Source organism: Macrobrachium nipponense, chromosome 1, assembly GCF_015104395.2.
Source record: "Macrobrachium nipponense isolate FS-2020 chromosome 1, ASM1510439v2, whole genome shotgun sequence".
In the NCBI taxonomy this organism is placed as follows: Eukaryota; Metazoa; Arthropoda; class Malacostraca; order Decapoda; family Palaemonidae; genus Macrobrachium; species Macrobrachium nipponense.
This window is the reverse complement of record NC_087200.1, coordinates 209,342,087-209,363,331: the sequence shown is the minus strand read 5'-3', so window position 1 is coordinate 209,363,331 and position 21,245 is coordinate 209,342,087. Positions and strand designations below refer to the sequence as shown.

The 21,245-nt window shown below is 39.0% G+C and overlaps 1 protein-coding gene across 1 annotated transcript in view; it reads left to right on the top strand.

Moving 5' to 3' along the window:
* Positions 1 to 21,245, top strand: part of LOC135220033 (keratin-associated protein 10-4-like) — a gene marked incomplete in the record, with an annotated part of 27,394 nt that overhangs the window by 5,405 nt on the left and 744 nt on the right. The window contains 8 exon segments of the mRNA XM_064257366.1: positions 80 to 208; positions 615 to 755; positions 1,884 to 2,021; positions 2,431 to 2,565; positions 3,051 to 3,179; positions 3,625 to 3,765; positions 9,473 to 9,601; positions 10,158 to 10,298. Of these exon segments, the coding sequence (XP_064113436.1) occupies positions 80 to 208; positions 615 to 755; positions 1,884 to 2,021; positions 2,431 to 2,565; positions 3,051 to 3,179; positions 3,625 to 3,765; positions 9,473 to 9,601; positions 10,158 to 10,298 (1,083 nt within the window).

Here is a 21,245-nt window from a genome sequence, read left to right as displayed (position 1 = left end):
TTGAATGCGAAGATATAAATAATATGAAATTATGATAATCTATGCTTAAAGACATGTTTATCTTCCCTTAAACTCTCAGATTGTACCCGTAATGCCCAGTGTACTGCTAATCAAGGATATTGCTACAATAGTACGAGTAGCTACACGTGCACAGGTACTATCTACGAACAAGGATGCGGGGAGGCTGCATGTCACTGTTGTATTAATGGTACGTCACTTCAATGATGCCTCATTTTCTTTGTAAATGAAATAGCAACTTTTCATATGTAAAAAATTTCTTATCTTTATTTTTCAAACACTCTGGAACCATTTAAATTTTGATTTATCAGTTGTATAGTTTTTGTACTTAGGTTATTCTGATGTCTCAAGTTAGTAATTGCTTTATTTTCTACAAAGGTTAAGCTGGAATGTCCACAGTATTCTGCATAAAGCCTATCATTCTCAAACTATATTGAACACAAACTTAAATATATTTGATGTATAAGTTGACTCTTGCAGTGTATTCCTCAGGAAGTCATGTTAAGTTGCCATATTTCACTCATACACAATACTTGAAATGTTTAGCATTTTCGTCTGTGTATGCACAGTGCTAAAACTACTGTTGACCTTTTCAGATACTTCCCTCTGTGTTCTGTTACCTGACTGCGAGAACAGTGGTGGATCTTGCATGAAACCTGCAAACTGGAGTACCTGTGTTGGTGCAATTGACTCAACTGATTGCCTTGGAGATGACTGTGCCTGTTGCCATCCAACAGGTAAGCCTCCAAAGGAATGATTATGTAAAAGCAAACCTTCAAAGGAAGGGTACAATCAATGAACGTCCTGTACTTCATGACAAAGTCTTTTTTATAGAGACGTTCCTCATTTCTGGTATGTTTCGCTGTCTATCTGACTAGTATCATAAATGTTTCATGTACAATAGTAATACCCTAATATAAGAAGAGAACTTTAGTGTAAAAGATATCTCTTACATGTATTGCAAGTTCCTCGTTGGACAAGTGGATTTCGCGCTCGGCTATCAATCTAGTGGTACAAAGTTTGATTCTCGGCTCGGCTAACGCAGAACCAGAGGAATTTATTTCTGAAGATAGAAATTCATTTATCGATATAATGTGGTTCGGATCCCACAATAAACTGTAGATCCCGGTTACGTAAAAATATCTAATCCTTCGGGCCAGCCCTAGGAGAGCTGTTAATCAGCTCAGTGGTCTGGTAAAACTAAGATATACTTAACTTAACATGTATTGCAATTAGAATCTACATTGTGGACAGAACTTTCAGGCTACAAAACGTATATGAATTTCAGACTAAAGTGTTTACCATTCTGTTTGTTAATATATAAACACAATTGATGAACTAAACAATGCAAACGTTAATAACTCTTAACAACAATGACGAGAAAATGCAGTACCTGGATCACAAACATATCAGTTAAAGCATAGAACAAGACTCAAAATAGAAGACGTAAAACTACAAGTACAAAACATCTGCCCAAAATGTAAACTTCAGCCAGGTGTTTATCGCTGTGAGGATAGAATACAGAATAGCCAATTTCCCTGAAACATCAATCCCTCGACTTTCTGTATTGCCTAGAAAATAATCAATAATATACGTATATAGCTTTCATATTTATCATTATGCAGTTTTTTAGGTACTCTTTCATACTTTAACATCAGAGTCCTCCTTGAAGTACTCACCTGAAAGTTTTTTCTAGCTTTTGATTTCAACTTAACAGATTTAAAAGACATCGGATTCCTCTACTGAGTGAATGTGTAAACATCCACTGGGAGTTCTATTCTCACTGTGCCAAATTAGAAAGTGTGTAGTAAGAAAAGTTACACAAACTGATGAGCACATTAAAATTAATGTATTATTTCTTACAGCTGTTTCAGGATGTTCACCAAAACCCATCTGTTCAGACAATAATGGCTACTGCTTCAGTACGAGTAGCAGCCATGTATGCAATGGTATCACGTATGACGAAGGGTGTGATGGACCAAATTGTGCTTGTTGTTTTATGAGTAAGTGGCTTTGCTTGCATCTACAAACAATTCTTTCACTTCTTCTTTGTCTCATGCCCCAGGAATCTTATAAAGAGCCATTTCCCTTTTGTCCTCGGGTTATAGTACGTACATTTTCACAAAGTCTCCCTAAGGAGTAACTGTTTCTGAAAAGATTCAGGTTTGGTTATTTTATCCACCACAGTTGCAAGGGAGCATTTATAGAATAAGCATAAGACCTTGTGTTCTTTCATAAAATATAAGACATCATTCAATGGGTTTATTGAGACAAAACAAAATGGATACTATGCATGGATTTTATTCACTGCATTTTGAAGATTTTGCGAAATGCTTTATCACATAATGTATTATTAATCCAGTTTATACTCCTTTGTGTATTATTGATATCACGGGTGTTTTATCATTCTAGATCCTGATAACTGTGTCGAATTACCTGAATGTGGAGGAGACAGTGGAAGATGCGTAAAAGATGATGACTGGGGAACTTGCTATGGCTTGGCTGAACCAGCAGGTTGCCTTGGAAACAATTGCACTTGTTGCAGGGGTGAGTCACATAAAGAACAGTACAAGAACTGGATATATTATTTTGCTCAATTGTTTATAAGGCATAGTCATATATTTCTAGGATAACTAAAACTGTTAACGTAATTTGTTAGGTAACATTGGAAGCACATGGAAAAGGAGATCTTTATGGTATAGATAATATGTGTCTAGGTTTAAACTTCTGGAACACTATTATGCAGTAGCATTAGTTGCCTATATTTTCTGAAAGTTCCTAGCTTCGTATGCTTTTAACTTGTTCTTTGATATTTTCATTCAGTTAAAATTATTGTCATTTTTTAAACTTAAATAAAAACAATAAGGTCAATGCACAGAACCTCTCACGTTACAACATAAAATTTTTGTATGTCTGGATTATATGTAAAGTGATAATTCCTTAAAGGATGAGGGCTTATGTGTACAGACATGAATAACGTAATGATGATTAACTTTACGTAAAGAAATGTTTATCTTCTCTCTAATTCTCAGATTGTACCCGTAATGCCCAGTGTACTGCTAATCAAGGATATTGCTACAAGAGTACGAGTAGCTACACGTGCACAGGTACCATCTACGAACAAGGATGCGGGGAGGCTGCATGTCACTGTTGTATTAATGGTACGTCACTTAACACAACCTGGGTTCTGTTATCATTGCACTTGGAACACCATTTTCTCCCTATTTTTATCATCTCATTATTTTACAAATCTCTGCAATCTGGAAATCATTGTTTCATCATGCATTGTCTTGGCATTTCAGAGAGTATTGTTACACTCATTTTACATGAAATTGTTCTTGGAAGATGCCTTGTAGACTTAGGCTATTTTGTTGTTATACGTATATATAACGGAAAGTAAGGTGGCCTTCTAAATAATGCCTATTTTAATTCTCAAGAGACACTGGTTATCCACTGCGATGTTTAACATATAAAACATGTTCTGAATTTCCAGGCACTTTTATGGTGCTATCAATTAGTACTTGTAAGGAGGCTGAAAGAATGTAGAACTGATTGCGAGCTTTTTCCGTGATATATATGCAATATCACTGCCTTTCATCTTTCCAGATACTTCTCTCTGCGTTCTGTTACCTGGGTGTGAGAGCAATAGCGGATCTTGCATGAAACCTATAGACTGGAGTAGCTGTAATGGGGCAGTTGATTCCACTGAATGCCTCGGAGATGACTGTGCCTGTTGCAGTCCAGGAGGTGAGTCGCTAAACCTCCTAAGGGGTCAATCATTATGAACCTTGAAAAGGGAAACGAAAATGTATCGAATTGCTTGGTTTTTTTCATGGTAGAGTCTTGCACTCTTATTCAAGTGAGTGTATATAAATCTGCATAAACTTCTACTATTTCATCTTTCCGTAATTATTTGATCTTTAATTAATTATGACAGTTTAATGTTTTAAACTTATTATTATTATTATTATTATTATTATTAATTTTTTTTTTTTTTTTTTTTTTTTTTTTGCTCTATCACAGTCCTCTAATGCGACGGGGTGTATTTATAGTGTGGGGTTCCGGGTTGCATCCTGCCTCCTTAGGAGTCCATCACTTTTCTTACTATGTGTGCCGTTTCTAGGATCACACTCTTCTGCATGAGTCCTGGAGCTACTTCAGCCTCTAGTTTTTCTAGATTCCTTTTCAGGGATCTTGGGATCGTGCCTAGTGCTCCTATGATTATGGGTACGATTTCCACTGGCATATCCCATATCCTTCTTATTTCTATTTTCAGATCTTGATACTTATCCATTTTTTCCCTCTCTTTCTCTTCAACTCCGGTGTCCCATGGTATTGCGACATCAATGAGTGATACTTTCTTCTTGACTTTGTCAATCAACGTCACGTCTGGTCTGTTTGCACGTATCACCCTATCCGTTCTGATACCATAGTCACAGAGGATCTTTGCCTGATCGTTTTCTATCACTCCCTCAGGTTGGTGCTCGTACCACTTATTACTGCAAGGTAGCTGATGTTTCTTGCACAGGCTCCAGTGGAGGGCTTTTGCCACTGAATCATGCCTCCTTTTGTACTGGTTCTGTGCAAGTGCCGGACATTCGCTTGCTGTGTGGTTTATGGTTTCATTTTTCGTATTGCACTTCCTACATATGGGAGAGATGTTATTTCCGTCTATTGTTCTTTGAATATATCTGGTTCTTAGGGCCTGATCTTGTGCCGCTGTTATCATCCCTTCAGTTTCCTTCTTTAGCTCTCCCCTCTGTAGCCATTGCCATGTGTCATCGCTGGCTAGTTCTTTAGTCTGTCTCATGTATTGTCCGTGCATTGGTTTGTTGTGCCAGTCCTATTTTCTGTCTGTCATTCTCCTGTCTCTGTATATTTCTGGGTCTTCGTCTACTTTTATTAGTCCTTCTTCCATGCTACTCTTTAGCCACTCGTCTTCACTGGTTTTCAGATATTGCCCCAGTGCTCTGTTCTCAATGTTGACGCAGTCCTCTATACTTAGTAGTCCTCTCCCTCCTTCCTTTCGTGTTATGTATAGTCTGTCCGTATTTGCTCTTGGGTGTAGTGCTTTGTGTATTGTCATATGTTTCCTCGTTTTCTGATCTATGCTGCGGAGTTCTGCCTTCGTCCATTCCACTATTCCTGCGCTGTATCTGATTACTGGCACTGCCCATGTGTTTATGGCTTTTATCATATTTGCTCCATTGAGTTTTGACTTGAGTATCGCCTTGAGTCTCTGCATGTATTCTTTCCTGATCGTGTCCTTCATCTCTTGGTGTTTTATATCCCCTCCTTCCATTATTCCCAGGTATTTGTATCCTGTCTCATCTATGTGTTTGATGTTGCTCCCATCTGGTAGCTTTATCCCTTTAGTTCTCGTTACTTTGCCTTTTTGTATGTTGACTAAGGCGCATTTTTCTATTCCAAGCTCCATCCTGATGTCCCCAGATACAATCCTTACAGTCTGGATTAGGGTATCTATTTCCTTGATGCTCTTACCATACAGCTTGATGTCGTCCATGAACATCAGATGGTTGATTCTGTTGCCTCTTTTATTGAGTTGGTACCCAGCATCCATCTTCTGTAGTACTTTTGTCATGGAATCATGGCTACTACGAAGAGTAGTGGGGACAGTGAGTCGCCCTGGAAGATCCATCTCCTGATATTAACCTCTGCTAGTCTTATTCCAGAGCTTGTAAGTATTGTATTCTTGTTGTGCATTGTATTTTTGAGGAAGCTGATGGTGTTTTCCTCTGCCCCATATTTTCAGGCATTCTATTATCCATATGTGTGGTATCATGTCGAAGGCTTTCTTATAGTCTATCCATGCCATACTTAGGTTGGTTTTCCTTCTCCTACTGTTCTTCATCACCATTTTGTCTATCAGGAGCTGGTCCTTTGTGCCCCTACACTTCCTTCTGCAGCCTTTCTGTTGGTTGGGGATGGTGATTGTCTCCTGTAGGTAGTTGTATAGCCTTTCACTGATGATACCTGTTAGTAACTTCCACATTATGGGTAGGCAGGTGATAGGCCTGTAGTTACTAGGTATATTTCCCTTACTCTTTTCTTTTTGTACTAAGGATGTTCTTCCTGTGGTCATCCATTTGGGTGCTTGGTGATTTGAGATACAATGCTGGAGTTGTTCTGCTATTCGTGGGTGTAGGGCCTTGAAGTTTTTGAGCCAGTATCCATGGACTTCATCGGGACCTGGGGCTTTCCAGTTTGGCATTTTCTTTAGTTGGTGTCTAACTGTGTCTGTCGTGATCTCTGTGAATCTTTGTTTTATTCTCCCTGTTTCTTCTTCCTTGACTTCCTGGAGCCATGTTGCATGTTTATTGTGTGATACCGGATTGCTCCAGATGTTTTCCCAGAGTCTCTTACTTGGTTCGGCTTCAGGAATTTCTGGGTGGTTGTTTTCCCCTCTTAGTTTGCTGTATAGTCTTTTCTGGTTGGTTCCGAATAGTTTGTTCTGTTGGTATCCTTTATTCCTGTTCATGTACCGTTGGATCTTGTGTGCTTTGGCCTTAAGCCTCTGTTTTACATCTTCTATTGTGTTGTTTAGTCCCCTCTCGTGTACTTTGTATTTCTCGTTCAGTTCCTCCCTTGTTTTCTTGCTTCTTAGCCTTTTTTCTGCCATCTCTTTCAGTTTACTCAAGTCAGATCTCATCACCATGATTTGCTTTTCCAGGCGCCTTTTCCAAGGAGGTTGCTGTTGTGGTTTCTGTTGGGTTGGTTGTGGCGTTGGTGTTCGTGTCCCCATCAGTTCTGCTACTAATCTTGCTCCTGCATATACCAAGTTATTTGTTTCTGTGATACTGGTGTTGTGTATTATGTCCATTATTTCATTGACCTCACTTGTTTTCTGCCTTAATTTCTTGGTGTTGTAGGCTTTCATGGAGGGGATCTTTGTTCTCTCTGTATCTGGCTCCATCCATTGTCTAATCTTTTTTACCCATTCCGTCCTCTCTGTTACTTCGTCGGTGTTTCTTCGTGTGTCGTTTTTTGATACCTCATCCTCTCTGTCGTCTTCTGTGGCATCGTCTCTCAGTTCGTCTTCGTGTGATTCGTTGTCGTGTGACATTTCCCTTTCCAGTTCTTCTCTTTCTGTTGGGGAGAGCCAGTTCTTTTTCTTTATGTTTCTTACTTGGTCTGCCAGCCTCTGCTCTGTTTGGGGGGTGTTATTCATCTTATTCCAGATGTTGACCAATCTTCTTCTATATCCTCTCTCCGTCGGGTTGCTTCTGATATAGCATCTCCATATTTCCTTATTTTCTTCTCTTGTCCATTTCTTCCTTTTTGCTTCTGTAGCTCCAATCTCAGGCTGTTGATGACTGTTGTTGTGGTGATCAGTTGCTGGATGACGACCTCCAAGTACCTGACCATCTTCCCCTTCAATTGGGTTGAATACCTGGTTGCCGGACGAAGCTCCTCTGTTGCCAGAGGTTCCATTTACGTCGTTGTCGTTTATTCCTTCATTTCTTTCCATCATTGCTGAGTTTTGCTATTTAACCCATAGCTGGACCCTACCCCATCAGGGATAGGTACTCATTTACAGCTGAGTAGACTGACGAAATTATGGTAAAGATCCTATCCCAAGGAATCAACGCCGAGGAGAGCGGTCACCCATCCAACGACTGACCAGCCCCAATGCTGCTTAACTTGACTTAAGTCCCTTGACGACCTAACCCACTCCTCCATGGCACCACATTATTATTATTATTATTATTATTATTATTATTATTATTATTATTATTATTATTATTATTATTATTATTATTATTATTATTATTATTAACAACTTAGCTACAACTCAAGTTAGAAAAGCACAGTGCCACAAGCCCTTGGGCTCCAATAGTTAATGTATTCCAGTAAGGGAAAAGAAAAAATGCAACAAAAGTACAGCAATAAAACATAAAACCCTTAAAAATTTTGAAATGAGTATCACATGAGCCTGCTTAAAAAAAAAAAAAAAAAAAATAAAAAAATAAAGCATTTACAATTAGACAGACACTGAAAATTTCAATGTGTTTACTTCATGACTTCATGACTAGGAAGGTTATTGCATAGTAACTGTATGATACTGAATCTCATAATAGCAATTACTAGACTGTTAAAAGTAACTACATATATCGCCACACAAAGGGTGTCCAGATCTATGAAAAATATTAAAAGGGAGCAGAAAGGTAGTGACAGAATTTAATTTTAGAGTCAGAATAAAAAAAATTAATGTAGCTCAAGTTTTTACTCAGAAACTTCAGATGGCAGTTTATTGGTACAGACTGGAATTGTATTAGAACTCAAGTTTTTATTCTGTAGTATTTTCCTTAAATAGGGAAGAATATCCAGAACACAAAATGCTTTGTATGCTGAGGAAATAGTAGTATTTCCTGGGCCTACATAGATCTCTAAAGCTCTCATGAGATTTTTTATTTGCCGATTTCTTCACTGGTTGAAGAAAACAGACCAGATATATTTCTCAAAAGTGAATTTCCAGTACAGAATGGAATTTAGACATTCAAATGACTCATTTAATCAGTATTGAATAGAAATTAAGAGATCTGGGTGGATTAGACCCCTAAAACAATCACACTTTGAGTTTTGTAATGGTTCAGCTACATTCCTTAAGAGAACGTGCAACCACAGGCTTACATTCAAGAGGTGAGATCAGTACAAAAAGTAACATCATCCACTTATGTAACCAGTTTGTATTCTGGGCCAGACCTCACATCATGAGTACCCAGTATTATAAAACAGAAGTGAACCAAGATGACTGCCTTAAGAACCACAGAAGTTACATTGTAGTAGTACATAGTAGCTCTTGTGCCTGCCAACAACTAAGCTTTGTGATCTATTAGTTAACAATTCAGCAGTACCAGGAGATAGTGCCACAACTTCCATTTGCATGAGTTTGAAAACTAGTCTACTGGGATTAACACGATCAAAAGCAGAGCAAATTACAAAGACTGGGCATTTCTATAAAAAAATTAAATTGGAAAGAAGTGCATCACAAGCACACAGGCTCATGTAGTGACCTGGCTGTAAACTAGTAAATAGACTATTATTTTCAGCAATGCCATTCATAAATATGTCATGATATGCTCTGAGATGTCTCTCAAGTGTCAGAAAGCTCAGCTAAATTTAGAATTCATTGTGATCATATGTCTTTCTTTTGTAGTAAATATACCATCATTTTTCCCATAAACTACCTATGGCAAGTTTTTCCTAATTTTTTGTTATATATTACTTTATATCTTAGCTGAATTACTCTGTTGTGAATAGTTTCATTTTGGGTTCCTAAATGTATTTTCCACAGTGCAGCAGCAATGACTTTTAATTTAGTATTTTCATTAACAGCTAAAATCCAATCATATTCAGGGATGACTGTCTTGGGGAAATTAGCACATAGTGATCAGCAAGCCCAACTGAATAAAATCCTTGATGTGTTTCACAGTCTGTTCACCAAGCAGCGCCTGCACCGACAATAATGGTTACTGCTTCAGTGTGCTGAGCAGCCACGTATGCAGTGGTACCGTGTTCTCTGAAGAATGTAGTGGGACAGATTGCTCCTGCTGCATTGAAGGTAAGAAACAACCTTGAGTGAGATGAATTTTCCTTATACTTTTAATTTTTGGTTTCTTATTCAAAGATTTCAAGATTTTTCTTTTAGTTGTATCCTAGATGTTGAGGAATCTTGAACACCTCAGGTATAAAATTTCTAAATTTTTATTTAAATTCATGTTTCAGAACAGCAAAAAGGAAAGTAGGACGCTCTCATGCTTCTCTGTTTAATTGTTTTTGCTCATAACAATTGGCTTACTAATTCTCAGTAGTCACTGGCACAAACCGTGATTTTTATATACTACACGTTACTGATCTTTCAGAATTTAGTCCTTCAAGACCATCCAAGTAACATTAACATTAGTTCATTTTATTTAGACGGGATATTTTGGTATCATATTTTACACAACAATATTTGAAGAGTTTTCCATGATCATTTTATGAATCCACATCATCATTATCAGTCTATTTATTCCAAATCTTTATAGGGTTTTCACTTAATCCTATGAATGGTCTACCATATCACCTGTTGCAGTGTAACAGAGAATAAATATAACTGATTGAATTGTTTCTTGAAGAATTCACAGTTTGTGGAAATGACAGCACGTGCACAGCTCAAGGGGGTTACTGCTACAATGAATTAAGTGGCCAAGTTTGTAATGACATCATTGATGCAACACTGTGCTCTTCTAGTACAACATGCAGCTGCTGCCTCCCTTGTAAGTGACTTTCCCTCAGGAGTATTTTCATGAATATTCCTCTGTTTATTATTCAAATTATTCTTTCTACTTTTTCTCTTGAAACCATATTAAAGACTGTAAAATATTCCTTTATTTTGGAAGACTAGAAATGGAATGTTTTTCCTTTTGTAAAGAAATTTTTTCCAAAGATAAGTGAATCTTGAAGAATTTCTGTCCTTATAATGGAAAATATGACAATCTAAATATATCAGAACAGGCAAATATTTTCCATTTAACGAAAAGAGAGACAGCTGGATGCTTGTCTGGCCAACTGTCCGGAACGATTAGAAGGTTAAAATGTACAGTTGTTCTTTATTCATAACGACTGATTTAATTTTCAACAGATGCCTAACACTACCCCAAATATTCAACAAGTTGTTCCTTCCATATTCTATAATCTTTGTTATATTTTTCATTTCTGATATTGAAAGATTTTTATGATTGCCATTGTGCTAAACTAAAAACTGCATTGAATGCCAATCATACCTGAGAGGACAATTGAGATGGTTAGTCAAAGCCTAGTCATGCTATATACCATCCGAAGCCTAGAGCAAGGTACTATATTCATTGTGCATATTCATATGGGGCCAGTGAGAAAACGTTTGGCCACAGGCTGTGCATCAGTAAATGTAAACTTTCAGTTTAGTACCCTTGAATTATCAGTTACTCAAAGAAAATTTAATACATATGCCTGCATCCTTTTATTTTTTGAGTATTAATATTATTAATCTTATCTTATTTCATTAGGAAGAATGGTAATTTATATGCTGCAGACCTTACACTGTGGTTCTTCAGACAGTGGTTGAAAAAAGGAAGGATAATTCTTAGTGAGGGTATCGTTACAGGCAGGCTTTGGCAGTCATTACCACAGTCACTCATTGCATGTTGGTATTGGAGAGGCGAGTTGTGGTTATACTGATTAAGGAATGATGGCATCTCTGCTCAGGGCACAGCATTTGTTATATTTGTTAATGATATTGCTGCTAATGGCGGGACTATTCTTCATGAGATACGGGGCAGTCCTCTGATCCTTATAAGATCAACTGTTGTGTCTTCTTTATTAGACATTACATGAGTCATGAGGATATTTTATAGGACTGTCTCGTTCTTCTTGTAGTTAGTGTTTATATAGCCTATATGAAACAGTCATACGATCATTTCGCCCTCCTTGGTGACAAAGCTCTCCCGATGGTACCACTTGTCGATGGCATTCCTTGTCACTTGTCAAGCTCTGTGAACAGGATCCCCTGGCACCTCTGGGGCATGGCCAGACTCACAGCTGATTGTAGAGCTCTCTTGGCTGTGATAACCAATAGAAAATCTTCCCATATTTTTCTAAAACCCATTTTCCATCATCAATAAGCTAAAACTAAAAAATTATTCCTTATACCATGCACCTTTGTAAATGATAGCTAAACTACTGCAACGTTAGGTTAATAAGTGAACTTCTGTTAGCTTCTGTATGGTTTACTTGCTGTATGAAGGAATTTGCTGTACTGTGAAAGCACAGTTTACGCTCATGGCATGCAAACTACCATTCTTTTCAATGAAGTATACCTTAAAATGTGGCTTATTCGTAAGATATTATTATTATTATTTTCTTTTTTTTCTTTTTTTTACTCTATCACAGTCCTCCAATTCGACTGGTGGTATTTATAGTGTGGGGTTCCGGTTGCATCCTGCCTCCTTAGGAGTCCATCATCTCTTACTTACTATGTGTGCCGTTTCTAGGATCACTCTTCTGCATGAGCCCTGGAGCTACTTCAGCCTCTAGTTTTTCTAGATTCCTTTTCAGGGATCATTGGGATCGCCTAGTGCTCCTATGATTATGGGTACGATTTCCACTGGCATATCCCATATCCTTCTTATTTCTATTTTCAGATCTTGATACTTTATCCAATTTTTTCCCTCTCTTTCTCTTCAACTCTGGTGTCCCATGGTATTGCGACATCAATGAGTGATATTTCTTCTTGACTTTGTCAATCAACGTCACATCTGGTCTGTTTGCACGTATCACCCTATCCGTTCTGATACCATAGTCCCAGAGGATCTTCGCCTGATCGTTTTCTATCACTCCTTCAGGTTGGTGCTCGTACCACTTATTACTGCAAGGTAGCTGATGTTTCTTGCACAGGCTCCAGTGGAGGGCTTTTGCTACTGAATCATGCCTCTTTTTGTACTGGTTCTGTGCAAGTGCCGGGCATTCACTTGCTATGTGGTTTATGGTTTCACTTTTCGTATTGCACTTCCTACATATGGGAGAGATGTTATTTCCGTCTATCGTACTTTGAACATATCTGGTTCTTAGGGCCTGATCTTGTGCCGCTGTTATCATTCCTTCAGTTTCCTTCTTTAGCTCTCCCCTCTGTAGCCATTGCCAATTGTCATCGCTGGCTAGTTCTTTAGTCTGTCTCATGTATTGTCCATGCATTGGTTTGTTGTGCCAGTCCTCTGTTCTTTCTGTCTTTCTCCTGTCTCTGTATATTTTCTGGGTCTTCGTCTGCTTTTATTAGTCCTTCTTCCCATGCACTCTTTAGCCACTCGTCTTCACTGGTTTTCAGATATTGCCCCAGTGCTCTGTTTTCGATGTTGACGCAGTCCTCTATACTTAGTAGTCCTCTCCCTCCTTCCTTTCGTGTTATGTATAGTCTGTCCGTATTTGCTCTTGGGTGTAGTGCTTTGTGTATTGTCATATGTTTCCTGGTTTTCTGATCTATGCTGCGGAGTTCTGCCTTCGTCATTCCACTATTTCCTGCGCTGTATCTGATTACTGGCACTGCCCATGTGTTTATGGCTTTTATCATATTTCCGGCGTTGAGTTTTGACTTGAGTATCGCCTTTAGTCTCTGCATATATTCTTTCCTGATCGTGTCCTTCATCTCTTGGTGTTTTATATCTCCTCCTTCCATTATTCCCAGGTATTTGTATCCTGTCTCATCTATGTGTTTGATGTTGCTCCATCTGGTAGCTTTATCCCTTTCAGTTTCTCGTTACTTTGTGCCTTTTTGTATGTTGACTAAGGCGCATTTTTCTATTCCAAACTCCATCCTGATGTCCTCAGATACAATCCTTACAGTCTGGATTAGGGTATCTATTTCCTTGATGCTCTTACCATACAGCTTGATGTCGTCCATGAACATCAGATGGTTGATTCTGTTGCCTCTTTTCTTGAGTTGGTACCCGGCATCCATCTTCTGTAGTACTTTTGTCATGGGAATCATGGCTACTACGAAGAGTAGTGGGGACAGTGAGTCGCCCTGGAAGATCCCTCTCCTGATATTAACTGCTAGTCTTATTCCAGAGCTTGTAAGTATTGTATTCCAGTTGCGCATTGTATTTTTGAGGAAGCTGATGGTATTTTCCTCTGCCCCATATATTTTTCAGGCATTCTATTAGCCATGTGTGTGGTATCATGTCGAAGGCTTTCTTATAGTCTATCCATGCCATGCTTAGGTTGGTTTTTCCTGTCCTTCTCCTACTGTTCTTCATTACCATTTTGTCTATCAGGAGCTGGTCTTTTGTGCCCCTACACTTCCTTCTGCAGCCTTTCTGTTGGTGGGGGATGGTGTTTGTTTCCTCTAGGTAGTTGTATGCCTTTCACTGATGATACCTGTTAGTAACTTCCACATTATTGGTAGGCAGGTGATAGGCCTGTAGTTACTGGCTATATTTCCCTTACTCTTGTCTTTTTGTACTAAGGATGTTCTTCCTGTGGTCATCCATTTGGGTGCTTGGTGATTTGAGATACAATGCTGGAGTTGTTCTGCTATTCGTGGGTGTAGGCCTTGAAGTTTTTTGAGCCAGTATCCATGGACTTCATCGGGACCTGGGGCTTTCCAGTTTGGCATTTTCTTTAGTTGGTGTTCTGACTGTGTCTGTCCGTGATGTCTGTGAAATCTTTGTTTTATTCTCCCTGTTTCTTCTTCTTGACTTCCTGGAGCCATGTTGCATGTTTGTTGTGTGATACCGGATTGCTCCATATGTTTTCCCAGAGTCTCTTACTTGGTTCGGCTTCAGGAATTTCTGGGTGGTTGTCTTCCCCTCTTAGTTGGCTGTATAGTCTTTTCTGGTTGGTTCCGAATAGTTTGTTCTGTTGGTATCCCTTATTCCTGTTCATGTATCGTTGGATCTTATGTGCTTTGGCCTTAAGCCTCTGTTTTACATCTTCTATTGTGTTTTTGTTTTAAATCCCCTCTCTTGTACTTTGTATTTCTCGTTGAGTTCCTCCCTTGTTTTCTTGCTTCTTAGCCTTTTTTCTGCCATCTCTTTCAGTTTACTCAAGTCAGATCTCATCACCATGATTTCCTTTTCCAGTCGCCTTTTCCAAGGAGGTTGCTGTTTTGGTTTCTGTTGGGTTGGTTGTGCTGGTGGTGTTGGTGTTCGAATCCCCATCAGTTCTGCTACTAATCTTGCTCCTGCATATGTCAAGTTATTTGTTTCTGTGATACTGGTGGTCTGTATTATGCCCATTATTTCATTGATCTCACTTGTTTTCTCCTTAATTTCTTGTGTTGTAGGCTTTCATGGAGGGGATCTTTGTTCTCTCTGTATCTGGCTCCATCCATTGTCTAATCTTTTCTACCCATTCCGTCCTCTCTGTTACTTCGTCGGTGTTTCTTCGTGTGTCGTTGTTTGATACCTCATCCTCCCTGTCGTCTTCTGTGGCATCGTCTCTCAGTTCGTCTTCGTGTAATTCGTTGTCGTTTGTGAACATTTCCCTTTCCAGTTCTTCTCTTTCGTTGGGGAGAGCCAGTTCTTTTTCTTTATGTTCCTTACTTGGTCTGCCAGCCTCTGCTCTGTTTGGGGGTGTTATTCCTCTCATTCCAGATGTTGACCAATCTTCTTCTATATCCTCTCTCTGTCGGGTTGCTTTTGATGTAGCATCTCCATATTTCCTTATTTTCTTCTCTTGTCCATTTCTTCCTTTTTGCCTCTGTAGCTCCAATCTCAGGCTGTTGATTATTGTCGTTGTGGTGATCAGTTGCTGGATGACGACCTCCAAGTACCTGACCGTCTTCCCCTTCAATTGGGTTGAATACCTGGTTGCCGGACGAAGCTCCTCTGTTGCCAGAGGTTCCATTTACGTCGTTGTCGGTTAATCCTTCATTTCTTTCCATCATTGCTGAGTTTTGCTATTTAACCCATAGCTGGACCCTACCCCATCAGGGATAGGTACTTATTTACAGCTGAGTAGACTGAGGAAATTATGGTAAAGATCCTTTCCCAAGGAATCAACGCCGAGGAGAGCGGTCACCCATCCAACGACTGACCTAAGTCTATTGACGACCTAACCCACTCCTCCACGGCGCCACATTATTATTATTATTATTATTATTATTATTATTTTATTATTATTATTATTATTATTATTATTATTATTATTATTGTTGTTTTGGTAGAAGACCCTCTTTTAGGCAAATACTGTTAAAAAGGATGGCAGAATTAAGCGAGTTGATTTTATATATAGTTTTTTCTATTTTTCTTACAATTCGCTTCTCAGGCTCAGCGATGTTTCTGAGTAACTGGCCAATATTCATATTGGGAATTTTCAAAAATTATGAATGCTGAAGGAATCTTTTATTAGAACAAGATATCAGGTCCAGGTCAAGCAGGGGTCATCGTCAGTGCCGGTATTATTCTGTAGGCGTAGTTCAGTTCGGGCCGGGGTCGTCTTAGGTTTAAGGGTTGGTATTGGTGCTTGTATTGCTGGTATAACGTGACGTTTCGACCTTCTCGTAGGTCATCTTCTGACGAGTCGGTTGAAGAGACTGTAGCAAGAAAGTTTGCGGAACAGTATTTATAGCAGCTCGGACCTAGAGTTGCATTCTCATTGGTCGGGCCGGTCTTGGGCGAAGCCGTGGATCTCGCCTCGAAGGTCTCAAGGATTCTCTCGTGCGAGCGCCACAGTAGTGTGCCTGGGGATGAACGTCAGGAATTCCGTCTGTAGCAGGAATCGTATCATCCAGTGGGTGGGGGTTCCTGATTATCTGGCATCGTCGGGGGGTCTCTCGCTGCTCTCTGGGCGGCGGTGGGAAGGAGAAACGTTTCTTGAGTGATATTTAAGTTTGGTTTCTCCTTACCTATATGGAGGGCTTCTAGGAGGCGCAGACGTCGGGGATCCGTTGTTTGATCTATTATGGTGATATTAGGGATAATATCATTTCTTCTTATCCATTTGTTATGAGCAGTCCTGGCGTGGTTGAATATGGCTCCTTCTTGGGCGTGGCAGGAGATTCGCTTGGAGAAACACATGGAGGTCATACCGACGTATTTGCTGAGTCATCCTTGGACGGGGCATGTGTAACGGTAGACCACACACGTCTTCTTCAAGGGATCCTGCAGGGGCGCCGAAGATTGTTTGTTTGTCATCACCAGGCTGCTCGTCTTCTTCGTTTTATAATATATAATCATCTTAATATTTCTGTCTGGGTCTGCGGGGCTGACGTTTTCCTCGATGATGTTTTTGAGGGCTTGTTCGTCCTCCTTGTACCTCCGGTGGAAGTGCCCCTTGTAGAAAAGCTTGATGGGCTCTGCAATGTCGGGGCGGGGTTCCTGGTGGTACCAGGCTTCCATACCTTTCCTTATTGACTCATCAACAGGTCTAGCTTTGGTTCCTTTAAAGGAGTAGTCCCTTTATTCATAGTTTCATCATTCATTTCCAGTGCCAGTTTTAAAGTAGAAACATGATCCTCCTTGGTGGGAGGAGAACTGCAGGTGCTGGTTACCACATGAGCAAATATGGTTGGTAGCAATACTAAATTCGTAAATTTCCTAAAACCTGGATGTGGTAAGTTTATACATTGTCAAACCCTATCAACAACAATATAGGCAATTGTTTTTTTATGTGTAGATCAAAATCTTTATCAGCCAAGCTGATTTTTATTTTGCACAACAACCTTAAATTCCTTTTAACATCGAATTTCATTGTATATTCTGGTAGCTCGTCTATCACTATACAATCAATTTTTATTAATCTACCCTGGTGAGGCACAGCGATGTTAACCATTTCATACTGTTTGACTCAGGCTGAAGTCAAACAACCTCTCAATGCTATGTTCTCAACAACCCTTGCTCTTACAATGGAGTCATTCAAGAGTAGATCTCTTGATGAAAGGTCTCTCGGCACAGGTATCCAACAACATTCAATTTTGCACAATGCGACCTCTTTTACCCTTCAGTTATATTGTGGCTGCAGGTAAGATCGACAGATTAGTCTTCTTATTTCCCTGTCCGATATTTGTCAGAGAGAGTGTTCCAGCTTGTACGCCACCTTCCTTAGTCTTTGGTTTATTTTAATTGCATATAACCTTATGATATCTAACACTGCAACTATTGTTACAGCCTTGCCTGCCACAAACGGAACTGAAATGTTTACTGGATGCACATTTGGAACACAGCCCCAGAGTTCTAAGTTTTTCTATGTTTCCACCTCAGGTTAAGAGTCTTACAATATGTCCATAAATGATTGCCTCAGTAAAGTGCACATCCTTTCACCTAGTTTACCTTGGCTTTGTTTGTATTTTTAGACCCCACTGGTGGTTTTGTTTATTGCTCTTGTTCTACTGCGAAAGTAGATACACTTGTTAAGGGTTAGCTTTCACTGTTTCATTCTATATTTCCTCTTCAAGAGATATTTTGAAAGTGTCAAATTTAAGCCAATCTTCCCTACACTTTCGTTTTATTACTTCACTAACTGTGCAGGGTAGTTTGGTGTAGAGCAAGATGGTATACAACTCATTCAGTTCCAACTGCTCACTCTCCAATGATCTTATGCAGCATTTGAATTATGCTCTGAATTTTTGTAGCGACTCGGCATCTGTGTTAGGAGTCTCAGTCTGGAAGATTTTTTTTTTTTTTTTTTTTTTACATAACGTGATTTCGTCTTTCCTGGCATGCATCTCTTCTAATAAGTTCACTGCTTGTAAATATTGATATCTTAATTTAAAACTCTTATCAGTTCCAAAGCATCACCTTGCATTAAACCCTTCAAATAAGAAGACTTCTGTATATTTTCAGTCAGCACGTTGATGCACTGAAACTTCAAATGTAGTTCCCAAAATGAATTCCATTCTTATACATCACTATCGAAATATTTGAGGTCTAATTTAGGTAGCTTTACATTAGCTTTGACAGGCATTATTGGTGCACTAGTTTCCTTTTTACAACCTCTTGTATGGCACATATGGCTCCCTCAGGGTTTGCATATCGCCCGGCCTCTACTAGAACACAAACATGGCTGCTTTGTTTACGTGTGGTCTCCCCCCTCCCTAAACCCCGAATTCCCAAAGTTCCCCATCATTGTTGGGTAGAGATAGCAGGTAAATAACAGTTGATCCCCAAAAGATTAATACTGCTTCTTCATCAAAAGCACTAAAACTGTCGGAAAAATCAATTTCCAAGATAAAAGTAGGCCCGGAGTTATTAGCTAGAATTACCATTGTGAATGACGAGTTCACTACCCTAGCCTGAATTATTTGAGACTGGCTTCCAGCACCGTCTGTACTTCGTAACTCTAATTCAAAGTTCATCACACATAAGGTACCTTTATTCTAGATATGCATATCCCCTAAAGTTACCTTCCTGAAACGAACTTTGAACAGAGAATACTTAAGTAATTAAGATACAAAGATCTCGATGATTTCTTGTCATCTTAATTATGCCTGAGTCAATGAGTCAATTTAGCACAACCATACATTCTGGTTAATGTAGCAAGACTGCTTTTCCTCCACTTTGGAGGGGTGCCGATCGTAAATGATCGTAAAAATATTTGCCAAAAATACACTAATCAAGACAGGCTAATGAAATTTTCAGGCATTATTAGCACTATAATAACGCATATTCTCTGTGAGTTTTATCATCCTACAGGGAAAATAAATGATTTTCTGAAAAAAAATGTGAAATTCAGGGCCCCTTGTACTGAAGGTTATTTGGTGATCGGTGAGAAACTATCCACCTAGAACAGGCACATAAAGTATTAACAAAATAGAACAGTAAATAAGCACGTAACAACAAAAAAAAGCAACAACTTCAGGTAAGTTCAGCGAAAGCCCCGCCGAAAAATGAGACTATAGCTAGGAAGAAATATTCAGAAAAATTCAAACCTCGATTTAGGGACAAAACCTTCTGAGAGTTGTAGTTATTATGTCACTTGATAGCCTAAAACAGCTAAAAATTATATTATTTAGGACAATCAAAGAAATACCCCCCAACCCCCTTCCCAAAAAAAACAAACCAGAGAAAAAGCAAAAAAGCAATTTTTTCTGAGGACAAGAAACTTGAAAAATTAGTTTAGATACCCCTAAAATGGTTTTCTGAGATGAAACTACTCGTAGGAAACGTAGAAAACGACATTGACCAATTTAGAGAGATAGACTATAATATTTGCGATTTCCATATTTATCGGCTGCGTTTTCGCTTCAGTTGTTGCTCTCTCTTTTTTTGTTGTTACGTGCTTATTTACTGTTCTATTTTGATAAGATTTATGTGCATGTTCTAGGTGGATATACCAACATTCTGTAAGACCGAATTTCTATTCAAAACTGTAGTTTCTCACCGATCACCAAATAACCTTCAGTACAAGGGGCCCTGAATTTCACATTTTTTTCATAAAATCATTTATTTTCCCTGTAGGATGATAAAACTCACAGAGAATATGCGTTATTATAGTGCTAATAATGCCTGATAAATTCATTAGCCTGTCTTGATTAGTGTACTTTTGGCAAATATTTTTACGATCGGCACCCCTCCAAAGTGGAGCCTATCCTATTAAATGACCATGATTGACTGACCACCAACCGCATTCGGGCAACTACCCAAACAATCGAACAACCGATGACCAGTAATTAGAAGCTATTACATGAAATAGTTAAACACACCACTTTTCCTAACGAAATACAAATATAACAAAACATACCTTCCTTTCATACAATACACATTTCCACTTATGGAAATGAAGAAAATACATGCAAAGATACATTACAACACTTGTTGAAGTTTCGACACTCCGAAACCCCTGAGCACTCGCACTCAAGAAGAACTGCAACCATCCGTGCGGGATCCTAGACTTCGCCTGAGACAGGCTCAGCCAATGAGAAATCAGCACCTGAGCTGAGCCACTACAAATACCACCATCATGACGCTGCTTCTTCAGTTCCTCTGCTAACTTGTCCCGATGATGACATTTGAGGAGGTTGAAACATGTCAACAAAGGAAGAGTAATACCAGCAGAACTAGAAAAAATACCAGCCAAAATACCAGACAATGAACCCTGCCTGGCAAAGACCAATTATGCCAGCATACCAATCGACGAATCCTGCTAGAACAAGGACTCTGATATACCAGCCACCAGAATCCCTGGTCATTTCTTCTTTTTTAAATAAAGATAAAAAAGCATTCCTACATACTTTTTGTTAAATGCCAGTATGGATATTGGCCAGTTATTAAATGATATTGCTGAGCCAGAAAAGTTATTAATAAGAGCAGAAAAGTTAACATATAAAATTAATTTACTAGACACAGCCATTCAAAATTTATAACAATACGTTTGAAAGAGGGTCTTCTTTCAGGATACTATTATTTTTTTTCTCTATCACAGTCCTCTAATTCGACTAGGTGGTATGTATAGAGTGGGGTTCCGGGTTGCATCCTGCCTCTTTAGGAATCCATCACTTTTCTTACTATGTGCGCCGTTTCTAGGATCACACTCTTCTTCTTATTATCATTATTATAGTGGCAGTCACATAATCATACTCAATTCTGTGTAAATCGGGGATCTTTAGATTGGTCAGTTCTTTCTCTTTATTACCAAGCCTTGGTTTTTGTCCCCTTGCCCTTATTTTCCTGGCTAACATATTCCTCCAGCCTTCCACCCTTTTTTTTTTTTTTTCAGCTATCATGTTTCCACAAATGTTCTTGCAAGGAAATCAC